Source organism: Scomber scombrus, chromosome 8, assembly GCF_963691925.1.
Source record: "Scomber scombrus chromosome 8, fScoSco1.1, whole genome shotgun sequence".
NCBI classification, from domain to species: Eukaryota; Metazoa; Chordata; class Actinopteri; order Scombriformes; family Scombridae; genus Scomber; species Scomber scombrus.
The window spans coordinates 31735652-31760024 of NC_084977.1; the positions used below are offsets into that span (position 1 = coordinate 31735652).

The following is a 24373-nucleotide window of genomic DNA, read 5'->3' on the forward strand; positions in this document are numbered from 1 at the left end:
TTGAGTTATTTAATGAGAGAGAAAAGTACAGAGTGTTAAAGATAAAGGCGAAGAGAGGATGGAGGGAAGAGGAGAGAAGAGAAGAGGAGAGGAGAGGAGATGAAGTGGATTATTAGAGACGGTCGACTCTCAGTTCATGCTGCAGACTCATGAGCATCACTAGCTGTAGTTCATGGTGGGATAGTAATGATGAGGTAGATACACTTGACTAAATAACAGAAACATGGATGTAAACATTTGCAGCATTAATGAGGAAAGTCTGCAGCTGATTCAAACAATGATTTGACTGTAAAATTGATTAAAAATGTGTGTTTTCTAAAGTGGATAACGGAGAAAAAGAGAACACAAAAGCTCCTTATTATGTTATAAGTTCAGTATGTCACAACTAAATGTATTCAACACCAGGCCAACATGTTCTCTGGTGATTCATTTCAATAAAAGGATTTTTGGAAAAAGAGTTATTTTCTTCAGCAGAGGATGTAAATTATTCCTCCTTTGCATAGTGGATCAAATTCATTACTTTGGCGCCCCCTAGTGGTATTTAGCACACATAGACATGCACCAGCTTCTCTATAACAATCCCTTAGTCATCATCCAAAGTCAAATAAAACGTCACTTTTCTCTTTCATTTCTCTAGTTTATCTAATAAACTGTGAATGTGATGAATATATAAATATAATGTAAACAATATAACTGCATATATACTATTACTACTGCTACACCTCACCATGTATACATCTATCTATCTATCTATCTATCTATCTATCTATCTATCTATCTATCTATCTATCTATCTATCTATCTATCTATCTATCTATCTATCTATCTATCTATCTATCTATCTATCCATCCATCCATCCATCCATCCATCCATCCATCCATCCATCCATCCATCCATCCATCCATCCATCTATCTATCTATCTATCTATCTATATAAATCTAATTCAATGCAATACAACAGCTCTCCTATACATTCTACTTTTATGAAGTTTATAAATATATAAATATAAATATTAAGAGCATCAGTTGATATAATTCACCTCAGTCTGTCCATCTACCTTCCTTCTTTCTTTCCTTCCTTCCTTTAAAATGATGAAGTGATTTAAAAAAAATATTTTCTTCCTCAGATTCTCTCTCTCTTTGTGACGCTGCACGTTATTATAGAGCTTAAAAACACACGATTAGTTCATGTTAGGATTATTTTAAACACACAAACTCATAAAGTCTAAAAACACTCGATGCAGACGCACTGTCACTGTCTCCCAGCTGCCTCTGCAACATCTGCAGCTCCTGATGCACCTCCGCCATGGAGAAACCCAATCCCCCGTTGCCTTGGTAACGGGTTCGACGGGTGGAGGGGTCGGGGTGGAAGGGAAAGGGCGCCCGCTGGGTGGCGGCAGAGGAGGAGGAAAGGTGAGGAGGAAGAGGAGGAGGAGGGTGGTGGTGGTGGTAGGGGGGAGAGGAGGTGAAGACTGGGGCTGGAGCTGAGAGAAGGAGGAGAAGGAGAAAGGAAGGAAGGGAAGGAAGGAAGGAAGGAAGGAAGGACGGAAGGAAGGAAGGAAGGAAGGAAGGAAGGAAGGAAGGAAGGAAAAGAAGGAAGGAAGGAAGGAAAAGAAGGAAGGAAGAGTAAAATAAAACCACAGGATACAAAGATGGATGAAGATGGACAACATGAAGCAGATGAAGGAGAAATCTGCACTTTAGAGATGAATATTATATTACATTTTTTAAAGGGTGATTCCGCTCTATGAGGATGTTTTTGACATAATTTATAACTTATAAAACTGTGTAATTTTGTTGTTTTTTTGTGTCCATGTGGTTTAGTTTAAATTTAAAGGGTTAAAATGTGAAAATAAATGTATGAATAATTGCACACATTCTGCTTTTAATCCATTTAGAGAGAATATATTAGAGGATTATGGCAAAAATGTCTAAGTGGTGTAACCATAAAAACTTTGTACCAAATAATTCAACTTGCTTAAAAACAGTAAATTGTCAATAAAACACCATATCAACTAGTTTGGCATGATCTTACATTATAACTTTATATTAAATAAAGGTAATGGAATACAATTGTTCTAAATATTACATTTACTCTGGTTACCATGGAGATCAGGAAACATTTACATGTTTTAAATGAAGTCATTATTAGTATAAGTCCACTTAAATACACTGTAGGTGATAAAATATGTAATATGTATCATTATTTTGTGGTTACACCATTTGACATTTTCAGGAGCATTCAGTCTTACTTTTGGTAAAAAATGGTGCAAATGTCATTTCAAATTATATAAAACCAACAAAAATACTAAATGTACGTTTAACAAACCTGATGCTGCTTTTAAAACTATTTTAAGATATTGAATTCATCATCTTGCCAATACTTATTTATCACTGACTCTTAAATGTGCAGAAATATAAAGATATGTTTGATTTGTAACATAAAGGAGAGTTGTAGTTTTGTCTCCCTGCAGCCTCCTCCTACCTGTGTGACTGTGCAGGTCTGCAGCAGCTCTGAGGGGGGGGCCGGGGGGGCCGGGGGGGCCGGGGTACTGCATGCTGAGGCAGGACTGGGTTCTGTGGGATGAGGAGGTGATGGATGGAGGGACAGACGGATGGCGGGACAGGCTGCCACTGAGAGAGTGACAATCTGGAAAGGAAAATGGTCGGAAAAGGAGATGAATGATGGAGCTGTGTGTGTGTGTGTGTGTGTGTGTGTGTGTGTGTGTGTGTGTGTGAGTGTGTGTGTGTGTGTGTGTGTGTGTGTGTGTGTGTGTGTTTCACCTCTTATACCCACAGCAGCACATTTATTTCAGACATTTCTAATTAATTCTGATTATGAACGGAGAGGAGAGGAGAGACATTGAGGCTTATAATTGATTTCAAAGTCCTCCTCCTGGTTTATAAAGCTTTAAATGGCCTCACACGTCAGTACATAACAGACATGCTCATCAGTTACACATCAGCAAGAACCCTCAGATACACAAGCAGCAGAAATCTAGTTAATACTGAGGAAGGGGAGGCAGCTTGTTGTGTTTATGCCCCACGCAGGTGGAATAGCCTGAAATAGTCAGAGGTGCCTCACATCAGGTGACCATTTTTAAAAGCAGGTTAAAATCTTTTCTTTTTATGACAGTGTTTGGTTAGGTGTGTGTGTGTGTGTGTGTGTATAGGTGTGTGCACGTTTGTTTGTGTGTGTTCGATTGGACTTGTTTATCTTGCACTGACTTATTTGTTATGAAGCACATTGAGTTTACCTTGTGGATGAAATGTGCTTTATAAATAAAATGTGTATTGACTTGACTATTAAAGGATCATTTAGGTTTATTATAACTTGGGTTTTTTACCTTATGGCCAGATTTGCTCCCATTCAACCACCAAAGCACCGGTGAGGTCTAACACTGATGCTGGGTGATAATACGTTCTGGCTTGTTGGTGTTAGGGTTGAATCAGGAAAATACCACATACATACTTTTGGTGAAATAGCCAATAATCTCTACATCACATTTCCCAGGACTAGTTTCTCTAAACTTTCACTTAGATTCCTCTCTGTTTACCAGATCATATTAAAAAAAATCATTTAAGAAATTAACCATTAACTGTTCTTTCTGGATCAATTAAGTAATGCAACATCCTAATCGCTCTCCCTATATATTATATATTATATATTACATGCATCTGTTAACTGTCACCGTTCTTAGTTCAGGAAGGAAGGAAGGAAGGAAGGAAGGAAGGAATGAAGGAAGGAAGGAAGGAAGGAAGGAAGGAAGGAAGGAAGGAAGGAAGGAAAAGAAGGAAGGATAAATGGGAGGGAGGGAGGAAGGAAGGAAGGAAGGAAGGAAGAAAGGAAGGAAGGAAAAAGGGGAGGAAGGAAAGGTGGAAGGAAGGAAGGAAGGAAGGAAGGAAGGTAAAGAAAGAAGGAAGGAAGGAAGGAAGGTAAAGAAAGAAGGAAGGAAGGAAGGAAGGAAGGAAGGAAGGAAGGAAGGAAGGTAAAGAAAGAAAGAAGGAAAAGAAGACAGGAAGGAAAGCGGGCCGGTTCTGGCCCACGGGCCTCATGTTTGATTGACCCCCCTACATTATGTGTTTTATAGGCTCCTCCTGCATATTTCTCTTTTATTGGTTAAATTCTCTTCTTCCTATTTTTTTCTCTTTTACGTGCAATAAATAAACAACAGACATCAGAACAATAACATCGTATCTTCACCTGTTCCTCCTCTTGCAGAAGTCTGCGTCTCCTCCTGTCCGAGCTCGCTGGCTCCGTCTCCATCGGAGCAGAGTTCCAGGTCCTCATTGGTCGAGCCCTGCTCATCGGACACGTAGGAGATGCGATCCGATTGGTCGGTGGTCTCGGAGAGGGCGTGGCTGCTGCAGGGCGTCGTGGAGCGATGGCCGCCGTGATGATGGTGATGATGATGATGCTGGTTTAGTTTGGTGCGGAGAGACTCGATGATTTTGTCTTTCTGCTGCAACTCCTTACTGAGCCTGTAATACACACACACACACACACACACACACACACACACACACACACACACACACACACACACACACACACACACACACACACACACACACACACACACACACACACACACACACAAACACATATACAGTTAACATGCAGTCAAGTCTATACATTTACTTTATTCAAGTCTTATTCAGGTCATGTTCAGGGTTTAGGTTTTCAGAGTGAAAGTTCAATTCTCGCCCCTCGATCAGACTCGCTAGAAGCTCTTAACCTTTGTGTCGTCCTCCCGGGTCAAATTGACCCCGTCTGTTTTGACTGCTCCTTCTTTCCTTCGTTCCTTCTTTCTTTCTTTCCTTCCTTCCTTCCTACCGTCTGTCCTTCCTCCCTCCTTCTCTCTTTCTTTCCTCCCTTCCTTCTTTCCTTCCTCATTTCCTTCTTCTTCCTTCCTCCCTTCCTCTTTTCCTTCCTTCCCTCCTTCCTTCCCTTACTTCCTACCTGCCTCCCTCATTTCCTTCTTTCTTCCTCCCTTCCTTCCTCCCTTCCTTCCTTCCATTCTTCCTTTCCTTCTTTGACTCGAGGACAACAGGAGGGTTAGAAAGCAACTGCGGACCTGTTTATTATACTTCTATGTTTTAATCTGATTTTTATCGATACTCTTGCTTCTACCTCGTTTATTGCCTTTGTTTTTTAATGTTTGCATGTTTTTATGGTGATTTATATTACTGTGAAAGATGCTATACTAAAATAAATGTTTTATTATTATGACATGTATGGGCAACTTTTCCCTTCTAACTTATATTTTATATTTTATACAAACATCTTCCTGCTGCCAGTTTTTTGCACAATAAAATGTACTGAAAATATGAGGCAAAAACACAGCTTTCCATTAATGCATTAACCAATTTATTAACACTATCTCATAGGTAATAGGTAATACACTGATTCAGTTAGAAATACGTTGATATTAGATAAAATAAGGTTTAGTTACACACTTGGAAAGAGAAGACAACATATTTTTGAAGCATGGAAACATAAAAAAAGAAATGAAAGTCCGTAAAAACTCAAAATAAAGAGAATGTGAGAACAGCTGCTTTAGACATCTTGTGACTTAAAGGATAACGAGCATTAATGATTAACGAGCAGAGAGAACCAGGTGTGTGTGTGAGAGTCACCTGGCTGCTGATTCTGTCCTCTGCCAAACACTCGCTGAGGCTTTACTCAATATAAAGCGTCTTAGTGACACACACACACACACACACACACACACACACACACACACACACACACACACACACACACACACACCTCAAACACAGGTGCAGATTATTGCATGTATGAGCATAATAGAAATAAGGAGTTAAAGCAAACTGATTATATTTAAACTGACCTCATTCACGCTGAGCTTCATGCAGCATGTTAGCGACTCTACGGCTGATTTAATGAACTGTGACAGATGCTGAGGTGAAGGTTGCTCGTATAGCAATGTCAGGCTCACACACCCACACACACACACACACACACACACACACACACACAGTATAGACAGTACAAACAGTATATACACACACACACACACACACACAGTATAGACAGTATAGACAGTACACACACACATACACTCACACACACACAGACACACACAGTATAGACAGTATAAACAGTACACACACACACACACACACACACACACACACACACACACATACATACATACATACACACACACACACACTCACACACTCACACACACACACACACACAGTAAAGACAGTATAGACAGTACACAGACACAGACACACACACACACACACACACACACACACACACACACACACACACACACACACACACACACACACACACACACAGTATAGACAGTACACACCCACACACACAGTATAAGCAGTACACACACACACACACACACACACACACACACACACAGTATAGACAGTACACACCCACACACACACACAGACACACACAGTATAGACAGTATAAACAGTACACACACACACACACACACACACACACACACACACACACACACACACACACACACACACACACACACACACACACACACACACACACACACAGTATAGACAGTATAAACAGTATACACACACACACACACACACACACACACACACACACACACACACACACACACACACACACTTTCACATCAACATTTTACCATTAAAGTCAATCTAATCTTATTTTCCATCACATCAAATTAACACCTATATGAATCTTCTTTCTTAACTTAAAATGATAAACCTTCCTTTATTTTGCATTTATATATATAAAGCTCAGTATCAGTCTAGCTTTGCATAGAGGAAGTGTGGAAGTGATGCCAAAAACTAGAAGTCAATTCACTCTGAAGCCCTCGCTGTGTTTAATGTGTGCAGATAAATTATATAATATAGTTCATCACTCTGCAGAGTCACTGAGCTCTAACTGGCTGCGTTGCATCATACAGTAATGTCCTTCCTTCCTTCCCTCCTTCCTTCCTTCCTTCCTTCTTCCTTTCTTCCTTCCTTCCTTCTTCCTTTCTTCCTCCCTTCCTTCTTTCCTTTCCTTCCTTCCTTCCACCCTCCTTTCCTTCCTTCCTTCCCTACTGGTTTTGATGGATGAAACAGCATTTTTTAAGAGGATCTAACTTGTGTATCATGACATATTTCAGGACAGGAAACAGCACAAACATGCAGGAAGTATAACATATAATAATGAATTACAGGGAGAAAAGATGGCTGGATTTAAATATTAAAATACAAAAAAATAGATTATTAAATAGATTCACTTTATGACAGAGGATGTGATCTAAAAGGGCTCAAATTCATCTCGACTTCATCGACTTGCTAAATAACCTGCAGAATCTTGTTATTTTAATGCATACATGAATATAAATGTGTGTGATGTCTTATGTGATGCATTTCTTGCTCAACAGTCAGTGTGAAGCTTCCTGAAGTCATGTTATCACAGTGAAATGATCCAGTTTGTTACTATTATCAACCAAAACCTGAGTGCTAACCCTCTGCTCTCTAATATACCACATACAGCTCGGAGGATGGATACGCACAACAAATAGTTCCTGCATGTAACTCCACCTAAAACCACACATTTTACAAAGAATAAAAGTCTGTAAATAAGACAGATTTAGAGGTTTGTTCCCTTTAGAGAGAGTCAGGCTAACAGTTTCCCTCTACTTCCAGTCACTATGCTAAGCTAAGCTAACCAAACCCAGACTCCATGTAAAAAACTCATCTGTAATGTCGTTTTGAATCTATAAACTGCGACTACATTTCCTTTAGTTTTGTGTCTTACTTTTCGAGTTGTGTGAACAGCGCTCTCCTCTCTCTGTCCGTGTGTCTCTTGAGCAGAAGCAGCTCTCTCTCCTGAGCTTTCCACTCCCACAGAGAGAAGGAGAACAGAGAGTCTCGGTACAGCGGGCTGCTCTTTGACAGCATGGACTTCCACAGAGGAGCCATTAGCCTCCTTCACCTCCTTCACCTCCTTCTGCTCCTCCTGAACTACTGATTGAGCATATCTCCCCGTCTCCTCCTTCAATCTTTCAGTCTTCTCTTTTTAAAAACTTTCCCCCCTTCTCCGGTGTCTCCAGAGGAAATGGAGAGCGTGTCTCATTAGCTTAGTGGTAAAGGTCCTGACCCTGCAGCGTTTGTGTGTGTGTGTGTGTGTGTGTGTGTGTGTGTGTGTGTGTGTGTGTGTGTGTGTGGCAGCAGGTACAGTGGACAGGCTGAGCGTGAGCAAGGGATAAAGAGAAGGAGGAGTGACTGAGCGTGTGGCCGATTAGATGAAAAGCAGAGCAAATCCTCCGATTAGATTTGGGCTTCCCGGAGAGCTGGATTTCAGTGGCACACACACTCACACACACACACACTCACACACTCTCAGCTGGGACTACAGGTGCTAACCCAAATAAATCCCAAATCTGATTCTACGCTTGCCAAAAATGCCACGATAACCATGTGTTCGGGGTGCAAAGTGAAGCCAGACTATCAAAAGATGTCACACAGCAGATTTAAAGGATTTGTGCATCTGCTGCGAGATCCAGCCAGTTTATTTAGAGATAGTTTGATGACACGAAACAGCATAAAAAGAAGAAAACTGGATCCTGAGTGCAGCTATAATAAGTTTTTAGTTGATGAGGTGAAGCATGAAGAGGAATTTAAATGCTAAAACATAAATTTAGAGGCAGTGTTGAGTCAAAAACATGACTCAGCTGCCTGAAAGGACCTGCAGCAGTTCTCTCCTCTCTTTCTTTATCTGCAATTCTGCTTAACTTCTTTTCTGCCCCTTTTCTCTGCTCCTAAAATCAGTCTTTTTTTTGTAATTGTACAGTAACCTCAAAGGAAAGCTTCTTATTAGCTCCCAGGACATAACCTCTCATCCCACCAGCAATCACACAGCAGCAGCAGCAGCAGTCCTGAGGGAGAGACGTAGTAATGAAAGAGCAACACAGAGGAGGAGGAGAGGAGGAAATAGAGGGACGTGCGTATATATAAACGGATGTCCGGGTCCGCGGGCTCGTGCGTTCACGCTGCACTGATCATCACAGAAAAAGAGATAAACAGAAGCTGAGTGAGTGATCGTCCACAAAGCAGCACTTCCTCTTTCTTCCTGCTGTTTGTGTGTGCTGTTTTCTGTCATCCGCAAAAAACACGCGAGCTTCCACTCTGATGCACGACTCTATAATTCATAGATAAGAGTAGTTCTTCTTGTGCATGGGTTCACTGAGGAGTTAGAAAATGTGGAAATGCTTCCCAAGTGGAAAGAAGAAGAAGAAGAAGAAGAAGCTTCAGGATGAAACTCTAAAAAACTTTAAATCCAGCTTTAGCTTGAAGAAAAAAGGAAAACAGAGCTGATACTAAAGTAGAAGCAGCAGATTCGGGTCAGACCTGCATCGTCATCCTGAGTCCACAAAATCAGCTTTATGATGAGTAAATGTTACGTATAGAGATCAGAGGCAGCGCTGGATGTTCAGCATCATGTGCTGCTGCAGATACACTGAAGCAAAGTGATGCTCTGTGTGCTGAGCTGCATCGCTCTGCTGCTCCCTCTCACGTTTTCTCTCTCTCTCTCTCTCTCTCTCTCTGTCCCTCTCTCTCTCTCTCTCTCTCCTCTCTCTCTATCTCTCTCTCCCTCTTGCTCTCTGTCTCTCTCTCTCTCTCTCTGTCCCTCTCTCTCTCTCTCTCTCTCTCGGTCCCCTCTCTCTCTCTCTCTCTCTCTCTCTGTCCCTCTCTCTCTCTCTCTCTCTCTCTCTCTCTGTCTCTCTCTCTCTCTGTCTCTCTCTCTCTCTGTCTCTCTCTCTCTGTCTCTCTCTCCCTCTTGCTCTCTGTCTCTCTCTCTCTCTCTCTCTCTCTGTCTCTCTCTCTCCCTCTTGCTCTCTGTCTCTCTCTGTCCCTCCCTCTCTCTCTCTCTCTCTCTCTCTCTCTCTCTCCCTCTTGCTCTCTGTCTCTCTCTCTGTCCCTCTCTCTCTCTCTCTCTCTCTGTCCTTCTCTCTCTCTCTCTCTCTCTTTCTGTCCCTCTCTCTCTGTCCCCCTCTCTCTCTCTCTCTCTCCCTCGCTCTCTCTCTCTCTCTCTCTCTCTCTCTCTCTCTCTCTCTCTCTCTCTGCCTCCCCCCCCCTCTCTCTCTCTCTCTCTCTCTCTCTCTCTCTCCACGTTTAGCTGCTCCTGACCTATTTCCCTCCCCATTCGAGGTCTTAATAACTTAACCTGATTAGAAGCCATGTCAACATGCCCAGAGCCAAATGCAGCCAGCAAAAGCCTCAGTAGCATTATGCCATCAGCGCAGTCACACTGTGCAATATACACACAGTCATAATGTATGTTTATTATATCACAGACAATAATTGTGCTTCCTAACATCATTATTATTATCTGTCAGTACTGTCATTTTAAGGTTTCTGGGTCATATAGAGATATGTATTTTTAGGAGCTAAAATGAGCTCACACCTTGGGGGAACATTTAAATCATCATTTCAAGCTCATGTGAGTAAATCCCACTAAATGAAGATGAACGGTTGTAATTAGAGCTGCAATTAATTAAACAATGAATCGAATGATAGGAAATGAGTTTTTTCTTAACCTTTGTGTCATTTCCCGGGGTCAAATTCACCTCGTCTGTTTTGACTGTTCCTTCTTTCCTCCCTTCCTTCCTTCCTTCCTTCTTCCTTCCCTCCTTCTCTCTTTCTTCCTTCCTTCTGTCCTTCCTCCCTTCCTTCTTTCCTTTGTCCTTCTTTCCTTCCTTCCTCCCTTCCTCTTTTCCTTTCTCCATCCTTCCTTCCTCTCTTCCTTCTTCCCTTCCTCATTCCTTCCTCCCTCCTTTCCTTACTTCTTCCTCCCTTCTTCCCTCCTTTCCTTCTTTCCTCCCTCCCTTCCTTCCTTCTTTCCTCCGTCCTTCCTTCCTTCCTTTCTTTCCTTTCCTTCCTCCCTTCCTTCCTCCCTCCTTTCCTTCCTTCTTCCTTTCTTCTTTCCTCCGTCCTTCCTTCCTTTTTCCTTCTTCCTCCCTCCCTCCCTCCCTCTCTCCCTCCCTCCCTTCCTTCCTTCTTCCTTCCTTGACTCGAGGACATCAGGAGGGTTAATAGCAAAAAAGCCAATATTTGTTAGTTTCAGGGTCTCAGATTTGAGAATTTGCTGCTTTTCTTTGTCTTAAATCATATTAAATTTAATCTCTCTTGAGCTTCGGCTCAGGCTCAAGGAAATGGTTACACCGTTTTTTTTATATTTTATAGCCTGAAACAATTCACCAACTAATTATATAATCATGTAACTCACTTGGGAGCATGGATGTAGATCTACATTCATGTTAGTACGACACTATACTCTATATACTGTATGTATATATTATCTTATATACCAGGAGTCATTTATGTTGTTATGTTAACACCATTAAAGGTTCACTTTTTTAGGAAAAATAATCACATTTTACATGTTTAACACCTGAATCATCATTTTCATCGTGTGTTTTTGTTAAATGGCTCAAAAATTGGTCTTTACTTTGAGTTTTGAAATCTCCATTATCTCAAAATATTGGGAAAAAAAAGATAATAAAATTAAATCTATTTACTAGTTATACAAGTTTTTATTTTCTTAAAATCTGATTATGTAAGTTGTAAACTGGTATTAAAACTACATAGAAGCTTCTGCGTGTTGTGATGATTTTTGCCTCCTCTGGATCCATTAACGTCCTCATGTTGTTGTGCTTTATGTTCACGTAACATATCAAAGATAAGTTAATGCATATGTTAATGCATCAATCCCCCCCTCATCCCCCTCCTCCTTCTCATCACCAGCTCTCTGCATCAGAAGGACTTCCTCCTAAACGAGATGGCTGTCGTGGAAAAACACGATAATTCTCCTTCACATCTGGTCGGCCATCTGTGCTGCAACAACATGATGTTAGATTACTGCAGGCCTCTCTCTCTCTCTCTCTCTCTCTCTCTCTCTCTCTCTGTCTCTCTCTCTCTCTCTCTCTCTCTCTCTCTCTCTCTCTCTCTCTCTCTCTCTCTCTCTCTCAGAGTCCCAGTTCTGACCTCCATGATGTCTTACTGCATCTGACCCACACTATTTTTGCCTGTTCTCTCTCTCTCTCTCCATATCTCTCCATCTCTCTCTCTCTCTATATCTCTCCCTCTCTCTCTCTCTCTCTCCTCTCTCTCTCTCTCTCTCTCTCTCTCTCTCTCTCTCTCTCTCTCTGTCTCTCTCTCTCTCTCTCTCTCTCTCTCTGTCCCTCTCTAATTGTTTGTTTATTGGGGGATGACCCCAGCTTCACACCTTTTCTCCTCAACAACAGTGATCCAGTTTACTCTACTGTTGTTTAACTCATTAACTAAACATCATATATTACTACAAACAATCTTATTTTAATCCAGCTGTTAGATTCTGTTCATCACTCATATATATAAAAATCATGCAGCTGCATCATGAAACTGGAAAAGGTGTCTCTCGTCCTGCGTTACAAGTGACTGAGCATCCAGGACAAACGTCACTCATCCAGAAGAAACGGCCACAAGCTGCACTTTAAGCTGCAGCCTGAAACACACCTGACCAGAAACACTATTTACAATATTCATGACAAAAAAAAGCTTTAATCAAAAATGACTGAAGAGGCAGTTTTAGAAATTACTCATGCTCCACGACTTTTGAACTGAAAAAATAGTCCCAAAAAAAAAAAACTTCACATGGAGCTCTGTGGATGATCCAGAAAAACTGAATTATAAATATTTACTATAATAAATATAATATATCATATAAGATAAGTATAAATAATATAGATATCTGAAAGCCTCAGCAGGATACAACGAGGGATACGTGAGAAAATGCATGAAATGGTCCTTTAAACCTTCGTGTCGTCCTCCCGGGTCAAATTGACCCCGACTGTTTTGACTGTCCTTCCTCCCTCCCTCTTTCTCTCCTTCTTTCCTTCCTCCATCCTTCCTTCGTTCATTCGTTCCTTCCTCTCTTGCTTCTTTCCTCCCTCCCTCCTTCTGTCTTTCTTTCCTCACCATTACTTTCCTTCTTTCCTCTGTCCTTCTTTCCTTCCTTCCTCCCTTCCTCTATTCCTTTCTCCCTCCCCTCTCTCTTTCCTTCTTTCCTCCCTTCCTTCCTTCCTCCCTTGCTTTTTTCTTTTCCTTCCTTCTTCCTGCGTTCCTCCCTCCTTTCCTTCCTTCTCCCTGTCCTTCCTTCCTCCCTCCTTTCCTTCCATCTTCCTGCCTTCCTTCCTTCTTCCCCTCCTTTCCTTCCTTCCTTCCTTCCTTCCTTCCTTCCTTCCTTCCTTCCTCCCACCTTTCCTTCCTTCTTCCTCCCTTCCTTCCTTCCTTCCTTCCTTCCTTTCTTCTTTCCTTCCTTCTTCCTCCCCTTCCTTCCTTGACTCGAGGACAACAGGAGGGTTAATAGTAAATGGGGATTACTATATAAAAGATAATTCCTCTGCAAGTTAATATATTTCTTCAACTTTAAAATTGACTAAATCGAGTTTTTGGCCACTTTGAAGCAGAATAACAAGCTGAATAAATACTTCTTTCTTTCTTAGAAACAAAAGCATCATCTGCAAAATAATTCACATTTATGCTGCCCCAGCTGTGACCCGAGTTTCCTTGTCTGTCTTGTCCCCTCTGTGTTTTGTCTCTGTGTGTGTGTGTGTGTGTGTGTGTGTGTGTGTGTGTGTGTGTGTGTGTGTGGCCTCCTGGTTCCTCCCCTGCCTGTTCTTCTCCACACCTGGCCTCAATCTCATCATCATCATCGATCTCCACACCTGACCTCAATCACCTCAACAAGGACCGGTTCTTCTTCCCATTCATCGCCAGATAGTTCCGCTACGCATGTGGTAACGCTGGGCCGTACTTCTTGTGGTTTTTTGCCTAGTGAAGAGTATTTGTTGTAACCCCTCTCTCCTGTCCCCTCCACAGTTTTGGCCTTCCCCACCTGCTGGTACCCTGCCTCTGTCCCCTGGATCCCTGTCCTCATGCACTGCCTTCCTCTCCTGGACATTCCCTCTCCAACCTTCCTGGAACCCTACCTCAGACCTAGCCACTGCTCCCTCACTACCCCCACTCTGCCTGTTATTAAAACCCTTTTAACCTTGTCTCTGGTCTGCTCTGGGGTCCTGTTGTTTCTGGACGTGACATATGTTTTGCTTTTAGATCTTTGGTTGTTAGTTAAGTTAGTCAAAAAATGGGTCTTTATTTTGAGTTTTAAAATCTAAATTAGCTCAAAATATTAAAAAAGAACAACAAAATAAAATTGTTTGTTTGTTTTTCTTCTTCCCAGTATAATGGTGTGTTTTATTTATATTGTTTTGTGTGGATCAGAGGAGGAATAACAAGCATTTGGTCAAAGCTAATAGATAATGGATAGATATAAAGATATAGATGTAGATATAGATATGTAGATATAGATATGGATAGAGATATAACTATAGAAATATATATAGATACTATGATTTAAATATAATATATATCATAGTTGTATCTATCTATCTATATCTATAGTTATATCTATGTCTATATAAATATAGTGCAAAGAGCAAAATTATTAAAATGAATAATAAAGGTGAGTTTAGTTCATGATAGCAGCCAGAATGACCTCCTGTGTTTACATCATCATTTCCTTTATTGATAGTCTCTCTCTCTCTTTCTCTCTCTATATATAAAAACCTTCATGAATGCAGCATCAATGACAACATGTCGTTTCCTCCTTTAGGCCGATCGCTGCTACAGTTCTAACAATAACCAGAAATCATTGGAACAAACATCCTGCAGCAGGATGTCAGACTGTTTCTCCCTCTTGTGTAACTCTGTGTCCTCATCTCACTCTCTCTTCTGTCCTTTAGCTTTATTCCCTCCTCTTCTTCATCATCATCTCTCCCTTTTTTCTTTTTTTTGTTTGCCTAATTAACCGAGCGGTCAGCTGGACAGTGAAGGTCCTCGCTGGGACATCAGCTGTGTTCCCTGCTGGTCACGACTCCCCAGCACTAATTAACCCTCCTGTTGTCCTCGAGTCAAGGAAGGAAGGGATGAAGAAGGAAGAAGGAAGGAAAATAAGGAGGATGGAAGGAAGGAAAGGAAGGAAAGGAGGAAGAAGGGAGGAAGAAGGAAGGAAGGAGGAAGGAAGGAGGGAGGGAAAGAAGGAAGGAGGGAGGGAGGGAGGGAGAAAGGAAGGAAATGAGTAAGGAAGGGAGGAAGAAGGAAGGAAATGAGGAAGGGAGGAAGGAAGAAGGAAAGGAGGGAGGGATGAAGGAAGGAAGGAACGGAGGAAGGAAGAAGGAAGGAAAGGAGGGAGGAGGGAAGGAGGGAGGGAGGAAAGAAGGAAGGAAGGAAGGGAGGAAGGAAAGGAGGGAGGGAGAAAGGAAGGAGGGAAGGAAGGAAGGGAGGAAGAAGGAAGTAAAGGAGATAGGGAGGAAGGAAGGAAGGAACGGAGGAAGGAAGAAGGAAGGAAAGGAGGGAGGGAAGGAAGAAGGAAGGAAAAGAGGGAGGAAGGAAGGAAGGAAAGGAGGGAGGAAGGAAGAAGGAAGGAAAGGAGGGAGGAAGGAGGGAGGGAGGGAGAAAAGGAAGGAAATGAGTAAGGAAGGAAGGAAGAAGGAAGGAAAGGAGGGAGGAAGGAAGGAAGGAAGGAACGGAGGAAGGAAGAAGGAAGGAAAGGAGGGAGGAGGGAAGGAGGGAGGGAGGAAAGAAGGAAGGAAGGGAGGAAGGAAAGGAGGGAGGGAGAAAGGAAGGAGGGAAGGAAGGAAGGAAGGAAGGAAGGGAGGAAGAAGGAAGTAAAGGAGGGAGGAAGGAAGGAAGGAAGGAATGGAGGAAGGAAGAAGGAAGGAAAGGAAGGAGGGAAGGAAAGAAGGAAGGAGAGAGGGAGGGAGAAAGGAAGGGAATGAGGAAGGAAAGGAGGAAGAAGGAAGGAAATGAGTAAGGGAGGAAAGAAGAAGGAAGGAAAGGATGGAGGAAGGAAGGAAGGAAGGAACGGAGGAAGGAAGAAGGAAGGAAGGAAGGAAGGGAGGGAGAGAGAAAGGAAAAGAGGAAGGTAGGAAAGAAGGACAGAGGAAAAGATAGAGAAGGAGGGAAAGAAAGAAGGAACAGTCAAAACAGACGGGGTCAATTTGACCCGGGAGGCCGACAGGAAGGTTAATGAGTGGTGCGGTTTGGAGCAGAGCGAGGACGATGGTGGTGTTGTTCGTCCAATCACGGCTCTGCCCTGCAGGAACGGTGACGCTAGAGGACTCTGTTGTTTTGGTAATGCGGTGACATCACAGCATGACATGACATCACCACGTTAACGAGTTGCTAAGGGGCCTGACGAAGGGGGGGGGGAATGAGACTTGACACAACGGTGTATGTATGAGCAAAAAGACGAATAAAAGACACTGAAAATTCAAACTGCATGAGGAAGAAAAGAGAGAAATATTCCAGTTGTTCTTCTGCTTTTTGTTGATGTGTATGTATTAGAATATAAACCCAGTAGGACTCGGATAGTGGAGCCCAGAGTTCAGACTAAACATGGTGAAGCAGCTTTTACCCAACTGGAACAAAGTACCAGCAGAACTGACATCAGCCCCAACTTCTTCTCAGGAAGAAGGAAGGAAGGAAAGGAGGGAGGAAGGAAGGAAGGAAGAAGGAAGAAGGAAGGAAAGGAGGGGGGAAGGAAGGAAGGAGGGAAGGAGGGAGGGAGGGAGAGAGGGAGAAAGGAAAAGAGGAAGGGAGGAAGGTAGGAAAGAAGAACAGAGGAAAAAAGAGAGAAGGAGGGAGGGAGGAAAGAAGGAAGGGAGGAAGGAAAAGAAGGAAGGAAGGAAGGAAGGAGGGAAGGAAAGAAGGAAGGAAGAAAGGGGGATGGAGGAAGTACAGATGGAAGGAAGGAAGGGAGGAAAGAAGGAACAGTCAAAACAGACGGGGTCAATTTGACCCGGGAGGACGACAGGAAGGGTCAACGTATCTTAGAGGAAAAACAACTCATAAAAATCCCAAATATTTAAAAATATATTTATTTATTTAACTTAGCTGGGATTTTATTTTTCACATCTCATTTTCCATTTGTGTCTTTTTAAGCGTTAAGAAGGAAAAGATCGTGTTTCATAAATGGGTCGAGGTTTATTCTGTGAGCTGCAGTTTCCTAGAAGCTGCTGGAAAAGATTATGTAACTAATTATAGATATGGACGATGATGAGCTGGTACACTGCCAATTAATTAACTCTAATTAATTGCTAGTGTAAAGAGAGCCAAAGAGCCTCAGGCAGGAATTCACTTGTATAATTATCCTTTTTTAAATTTAATTCTTTATTTAATAATAGTTTAGATTCTTTTCTATGATGTTGATATTTTCGTGTTATTGTGACGTTTATTATGTGATATTGTTTATTTATTATTTATATAGTACCAAGTGTCTGTTATGTTAATAATATGCCCCGACTAAATAAATCATCTTTACAGTGATAAATTATGAATTAATTAATATTTACTCTCAAGAAAATTACTTAACCCCAAAAACAATGTAAATAAAATAAAGTCTCAAATAACAGTTGACCTACAATTATTGCTTTTTTTCTGCTCTCTATAATAATATTTGACATTGTTTCTACAATATTAATATTTTGGTGTTATTGTGATAGTTTTGTTTTCTCCATACTTTATTATGTGTTATTGTATTATTATATTGCATTATGTAATATTCTTTAGATCTTATTTATCTTAGATGTTTATTTATCTTATTTAGATCCTCTGAATTTAACAATATGTCAGAAAAAAATTAAGGTTTTCATTTAACTTGTTGATAGAAATTATAATAATTATAGAATTGAACTGTCTTCTTTTCATTACAGTGATTAATTATTATTTTAGGAGCCAGAATTTCAAGACAATTACCCTTAAATGACCCAACAACACTGCAAATACCTAAATTCAAATAACTATGTATAAAATATATATGTCTACTTTACCTACAGTTATTACTTCCTATAATAATATTTCACTTTTTTTCTATCTAAGGCTTTTCATATAGAAATGAACAGCCATAAATGATTAATTAATGCATATTTACTCTAATGGAGCCGTGATTTAAAGAAAACTACTCTTCAAAAAACACCAATGCAAATACCTAAACTCAAATAACTATGAACCTTGTCTATTTTTCCTACAAAATGTTACTAAAATTACAAAGAAATTACAGCTCTGAAAAACAAAACTTGCTTCTAAAAATCTTTAAAAATAGTTTTCCCTTATAAAGATTCTTCTAAACAACAACAAAGACATCCGGAGAGACATTTATACGAGTCCTTCTGGCTGTTAATGAGTCCGTCCTTCTCCTCCCTCACTAATTAGCCAATTAGCCAATTAGCTCTGTGATTAATTAACCCGGTGAGACCTTCGTTCATACGTTCGTTATCGGCTCAGCTGTGTGATTCCTCTTCCTCCTCTGCCCCGAGGAGCAAACTGCAGCCACAGCGTCACTGACCGATACTTTCCATTGAGCCACACTGAGACCGATGTTATGCAAAAACACACACACACACACACACACACACACACACACACACACACACACACACACACACACACACACACACACACACACACACACACACACAGATAAATAAATAATAATGAGCACTGACCGGATGGCGAGCAGCTCTGTCTTCTCATCTGGATCTTCAGGTTGATCTCCTGTTTAAAAAAGAGACATTTAAGAGTCAGTGATAAATAAAAGTTTGCAAGATGATCAGTTCATAAATATGTTAAAAACTAGATTTAAAAGCAGCATCATGTTTGTTAAAATGTACATTTAGTATTTTTGTTGGTTTTATATCATTTGAAATGACATTTACACCATTTTTTAACCAAAAGTAAGACTGAATGCTCCTGAAAATGTCAAATGGTGTAACCACAAAAGAATGATAGATATTACATATTTTATCCTCCTAGAGAGAAAGAAAGAAAGAAAGAAAGAAAGAAAGAAAGAAAGAAAGAAAGAAAGAAAGAAAGAAAGAAAGAAAGAAAGAAAGAAAAGAGAAAGAGGAGAACGAAAGAAAGATAAAGGACTAAGGAGAGAAAGAAAGAACAAGAAGTAGGAGGAAAGAAAGAAAGAAAGAAAGAAAGAAAGAAAGGAAGGAATAAAAGAAAGAAAACAAAAGAGAAAGAAAGAACAAGAAGTAGGAAGAAAGGAAGGACGAAAAGAGAAAGAGGAGAAAGAAAGAAAGAAAGAAAGAAAGAAAGAAAGAAAGAAAGAAAGAAAGAAAGAAAGAAAGAAAGAATGAGGATGAAGAAGCAAGAACAAGAAGATAGAGGAGAGGGAGAAAGAAAGAAGGAAAGAAAGAAAATAGGTGGATACAATAAATATTTAATATTGTATCCACCTACAGTATTTAAGTGGATTCATACTAATAATGACTTCATTTTAAAAACATCAAAGGAAAATAAACATTTTTGGAGTATTTCTACATAAAAATTTTAAAGCATTTTGTTAATATTAAGCAGAAAATATCCTAAAAACAACCTTTTTTGACAAATTAAAACATAGTGTTTCTTTGCTAAAGTGGATTATATTTATTCCACATCTTAGTTCACATGTATTTTCTTTTATATAATCAGATCTTTATGAAAAAGTACTGGTAACACCAACTGACAATGGGGTTACATCATGTTATTGAGCCTTATATAATTAATTAACAGAGGCTAGGTTATTATATAATCCAGTCATATAATCAATTACATTTCACGTTAATTATCAGAAGCCTGACTCACGTCCGCTGATCTTTGTGTTGACTCTCTGAGCCAACGCGCTGCTCTGAGCCAGCTGGTCCCTGAAGCTCTGGCCCATGTAGTAGTCGATGTCGTTGGCCCTCAGCAGCTCCTCGAAGGCCTTGGTGGTGTCCCCGAGGTGCTGGGTGAGGATGTTACACACGCCTCGACCCTCACGCAGACGCTGGCGGAGGTGAGACAGCTCCCGGGCCTGGGACTTGATCAGAGAGTCGAATTTACTGCAAGAAAAGGAGAAGGAAACTGTGATGCAGGAGGTGTCAAACATACGGCCACCAAGGGGTTCAGTTCGGCCCAAAGTATGATGTCATGTTTAAGGCAAGTTAGAAAAAAAATTCAGCCCCTCACTCCAGATTTACATAGACAAACAAAATTTGGTCCACGTATGTATCATGTCAAGACGCACAAAAAAGTCTCTTGGACCAATACCGTAACTCCAACAGGAAGTCGGCTATGTTGATTCAAATTTTTCAATTTTGCGGCTAAGTTCGGCCCAAAGTATGATGTCATGTTTAAGGCAAGTTAGAAAAATTCAGCCCTTCACTCCAGATTGACATATACAAACAAAATTCGGTACACATATGTATCATGTCAAGACACACAAAAAAGTCTCTTGGACCCATACCCTAACTCCAACAGGAAGTCGGCTATTTGGATTCAAATCTTTCAATTTTGCCGCCAAGTTCGGCCCAAAGTATGATGTCATGTTTACGAGCAAGTATAACTGTAAGGAGCCTTCTTCGCGCAAAACGCTGCTCCAGACTGAGACCTAATATTGTTGAAATTGCCAATTTTTCAGTAAACACCTCAGGCTGTTTATCTGCTTTGTAAATAGATGGATTATTATAGTATATGTAATATTACATATTATATATATTTTATATTATTAGGGACCCAAAACTCATGCCAAACCTGAAAAAATGTGATACTTTATGGTTTGCAGAAATGAGCGTTGCAAAATGACTCAACAGCGCCCCTTAGGCAAGTTTAAAAAATGCAGCCCCTCACTCCAAATTTACGTAGACAAACACAATTCGGTACACACATGTATCATGTCAAGATGCACAAAACAGTCTCTTGGACCCATACACTAACTCCAACAGGAAGTCGGCAATTTTGATTCAAATTTTAAAATTTTGCCGCCAAGTTCGGCTCAAAGTATGATGCCATGTTTAAGGAGCAAGTTAAACCGTGAGGAGCCTTCTTCACGTAAAACACTGCTCCAGACTGAGATCTACTATTGTTAAAATTGCCAATTTTTCAGTAAACATCATATTATATATATTTTATATTATTAGGGCCCCAAAACTCATGCCAAACCCGGGGAAACATTCAATATTTTATGGTTTTGAGGAAATGAGCGTTGCAAAATGACTCAACAGCGCCCCTTAGGCAAGTTTAAAAAATGCAGCCCCTCACTCCAAATTGACGTAGACAAACACAATTCGGTACACATATGTATCATGTCAAGATGCACAAAACAGTCTCTTGGACCCATACACTAACTCCAACAGGAAGTCGGCTATTTTGATTCAAATTTTTCAATTTTGCCGCCAATTTTCGCGATTTCCACGCTTCGTACTTGAACGAACTAATCCTAGAGATTTAATTCGAATGACGTCAAAATCACTCAGAATCACTTTAAGACATTGAAGATGAAAAATTAGCAAAATCTTTCGCCTACGTTAAACCCGATGGTCGTGGCGTTGCAGCAAATTTCATGGTGGGGGAGCGAGGGCACGTTCATCGCTGTAATTTTGTCTATTTTAACATTCCAATTCATTTTCAACTCAGTTATTCTCTCGCATTTTCCTTAAACTGTGAAGAACAAACATATTTTATTTCTTTAATGATCACCTCCTGACATGCTGCTGGTGGTTGGCCACATGGTTTTACCCAGAATAATAGTTAAATTACCTCATAAAAATAACTCTAAATAATAAATTATATCTCCTTCATTTCAGAGGTTTTGCTGCTCTAAATAAAACATCTCCTCCTTTGTGAAGTTTATTCTCAGTGTTTGTGCACTGGAGTCTTCCAATTTGGTTGGGATTGGCTCCAAACTGGCTGTGATGTCATTAATCCTGCTTTTATGTGCACGTGTTAAACTGAGATTAAAGCTCAGAGAAAACTTTTCCTCCTTCAGCAGCAGATGGATGTGAAAACAAACTGAAGGAATCAATATTAGCCGAACCTTTAAACAGGTGACGTGACAGACTGAAGGTGACGTGACAGACTGTCTTTTAGGAGGAATAAAGCTCGACTGTGACTCTGGTCTTGGTCCCACATGGCAGAGGGGACATCGTGTTCCCTCCTGTTAGTTAATCCCTCTCAGACTGTGTGTGTGGTTCAGATTGATTAACACAGACTGATACTGACAGAGACCATCAGTGTTTAATGCCTGCAGTGATTAATGGATCACTGTATAGACCCCACCATGTTTCAACCATGTAATCTACTGTGAAGTTGTTTTTTCATGTGTTTTTCTGCTGTATTTGTTTTTTATTCAAAGTGAGTAAACAGCTTACTGCACAAAGAAGCAGCTTTATATTTGGGGGCTTATATTAGAGGCTTATTTCACTATTTCTGTGATTTCTAAGTACATTTTCTCACAATTCAATACAAATGTTCTGAGTTTTCTGATATGTTCCTTTTGATTTGTTATTGACAACAGCAGATACAAGTCATTTATCACTCTGCTGCTCTCAGTTTACCTTTGTAACACTATTTTTATTCATGTTTTATATCTAATAACTTTGTTGTTTGTACTCTGTTAAGATCAATCATCAATACAAGTCAACACTACAGATACTTCATGTTAACATCCAGCAGCTTGAAAGTACATCATCACTTCACTTCCTACTATAAACTAAACTAAACCTAATTTAACCTTTGTGTCGTCCTCCCGGGTCAAATTGACCCTGTCTGTTTTGACTGTTCCTTCTTTCCTCCCTTCCTTCCTTCCATCTGTCCTTCCTTCCTCCCTCCTTCATTCTCTCTTTCTTTCCTTTCTCTCTCTTTCCTCCCTTCCTTCTTTCCTTCCTCCATCCCCCTTTCTTCCATCCTTCCGTCCTTCTGTCCTTCTGTCCTTCTTTCCTTCCTTCCTTCCTTTCTTCCTTCCTTCATTCCTTCCTTCCTCCCTCCCTCCTTCTCTCTTTCTTTCCTCCCCCCTACCTTCCTCCTCCTCACTCTATTTACTACTATAACTGATTTAAACATTTTTAAAAAGCATGTTTGAAGAGTTAAATCTATTTATCAAAAAACTATTTTTAGGTGGGAAGCAGCAATTTAAGGGTAAGGGTTAGTTAGAGTTATTTATTACTTAGTTAAGTGTCTAAATCCTGTCATGAATGACTAAAAAGGTTGAAAATGACCTGCTGTATCTGCTATATTTGCTTTATTTGCTGTATTTATGTGACAACCTTCCAAATAAAAAGTGAAATACAAAGCCCCTGCAGATGTGTCTCACTCACCCCGGCCAGGTGGCAGACTTCCCCTCCTCGCTGACCGTCTTCTTGCCTCCTTTCCTCAGCTGATCCTCCAGCGCGTCCACACGGGACACCAGCTCCTGCAGGTTCTTGTCTGGGTGAGGGTGACGAGGTGAAGCCAGCGGACCTCCATCAGACGACTGCCAGCCTTCGTCCTCCTCCGCCCCGCTTTGGGAGGGAGACGCCTGGAAGGACCAGTTGACCTTACGGGGGGTGGAGGGTCCGTAGTCGCTGGAGGTGGAGAGAGAGCGCAGGCGGCTCTGCAGGCCGCGGATCACAGCCTGAGAGCGGGACAGCTGAGAGCGGAGGTCCTCCACCAGGCGCTGCAGGGAGGACGCCTCGTCTCCGTATGCTGAGGGCTGGGTGGTGGTCTTAGTGAGGGTGGAGCTGCTGGTGCTGGTGGTGTTGGTGTTGGTGGGCCACCACTGGGAGCCGCAGTCCAGAGACGTGCACATCTCCAGGTCATCAAACTCTGACAGAAGACACAGAGAGGGGGTTGATATGTTTAAAAAACAAACTTAAGACCTTTTTAATTTGGCTTTCAATTGAATTTTATTGATTTATTCTGTCTTTTATTTTCTATTTTAGCCTTGTAGAACCTGATAATGTAATAAAAAACACTCATAACTCAATAAAAAATGTAATAAAACCTGATAATGTAATAAAATATCACCATGTATGAAAAATGCTGTACAAACATTGATTGATTGTTAAAAACTCTCTTTGTGTTAATGCATAAATGATTGTTTACACATATTAATTAGTATCAAAAGTGGTATATTTAATGCTATTTTAAATTATACACCATACAAATAAAAAAGAAACTAATCAAAAGCAGTTTCTAAGTTGAAAAATCACCAAAAATGGACAAAAATTAGTTGTAATAAAAACAGTTTATATGTTCAAAAGATTTTAACATACTTTTATTTTTTGTATTTGAATGTTTTTTTTTTTTATATAAACAGATACTTTGAGCTGCATCTAATGTATTAAAAGTTTTGTGCAAAGTCAGTCTGTTATTACCATTATTATTATTTGTCTGATTTATTTGTGTGAATAATAATATTTTCTTGTATTTTTGGATCTCTGACAGTTTAAAATGTTTGTTAAGTCAACAAAAAGAAAAGTGAGACTTGTAGCTGAGTGTTGCTGAATT

At 40.5% G+C, this 24373-nt stretch overlaps 1 protein-coding gene across 1 annotated transcript in view; it reads right to left on the bottom strand.

The window, feature by feature from the left end:
- The window catches only part of LOC133985290 (myomegalin-like), a 39737-nt gene that overhangs the window by 13139 nt on the left and 2225 nt on the right, over positions 1-24373 (bottom strand). The window contains exons 4-8 of the mRNA XM_062424884.1: positions 23203-23689; positions 19715-19950; positions 18589-18637; positions 4206-4483; positions 2487-2651 (exon numbers count right to left, since the gene is read on the bottom strand). Coding sequence (XP_062280868.1) covers positions 2487-2651; positions 4206-4483; positions 18589-18637; positions 19715-19950; positions 23203-23689 — 1215 coding nt within the window. The remainder of the gene's footprint in view (positions 1-2486; positions 2652-4205; positions 4484-18588; positions 18638-19714; positions 19951-23202; positions 23690-24373) is intronic.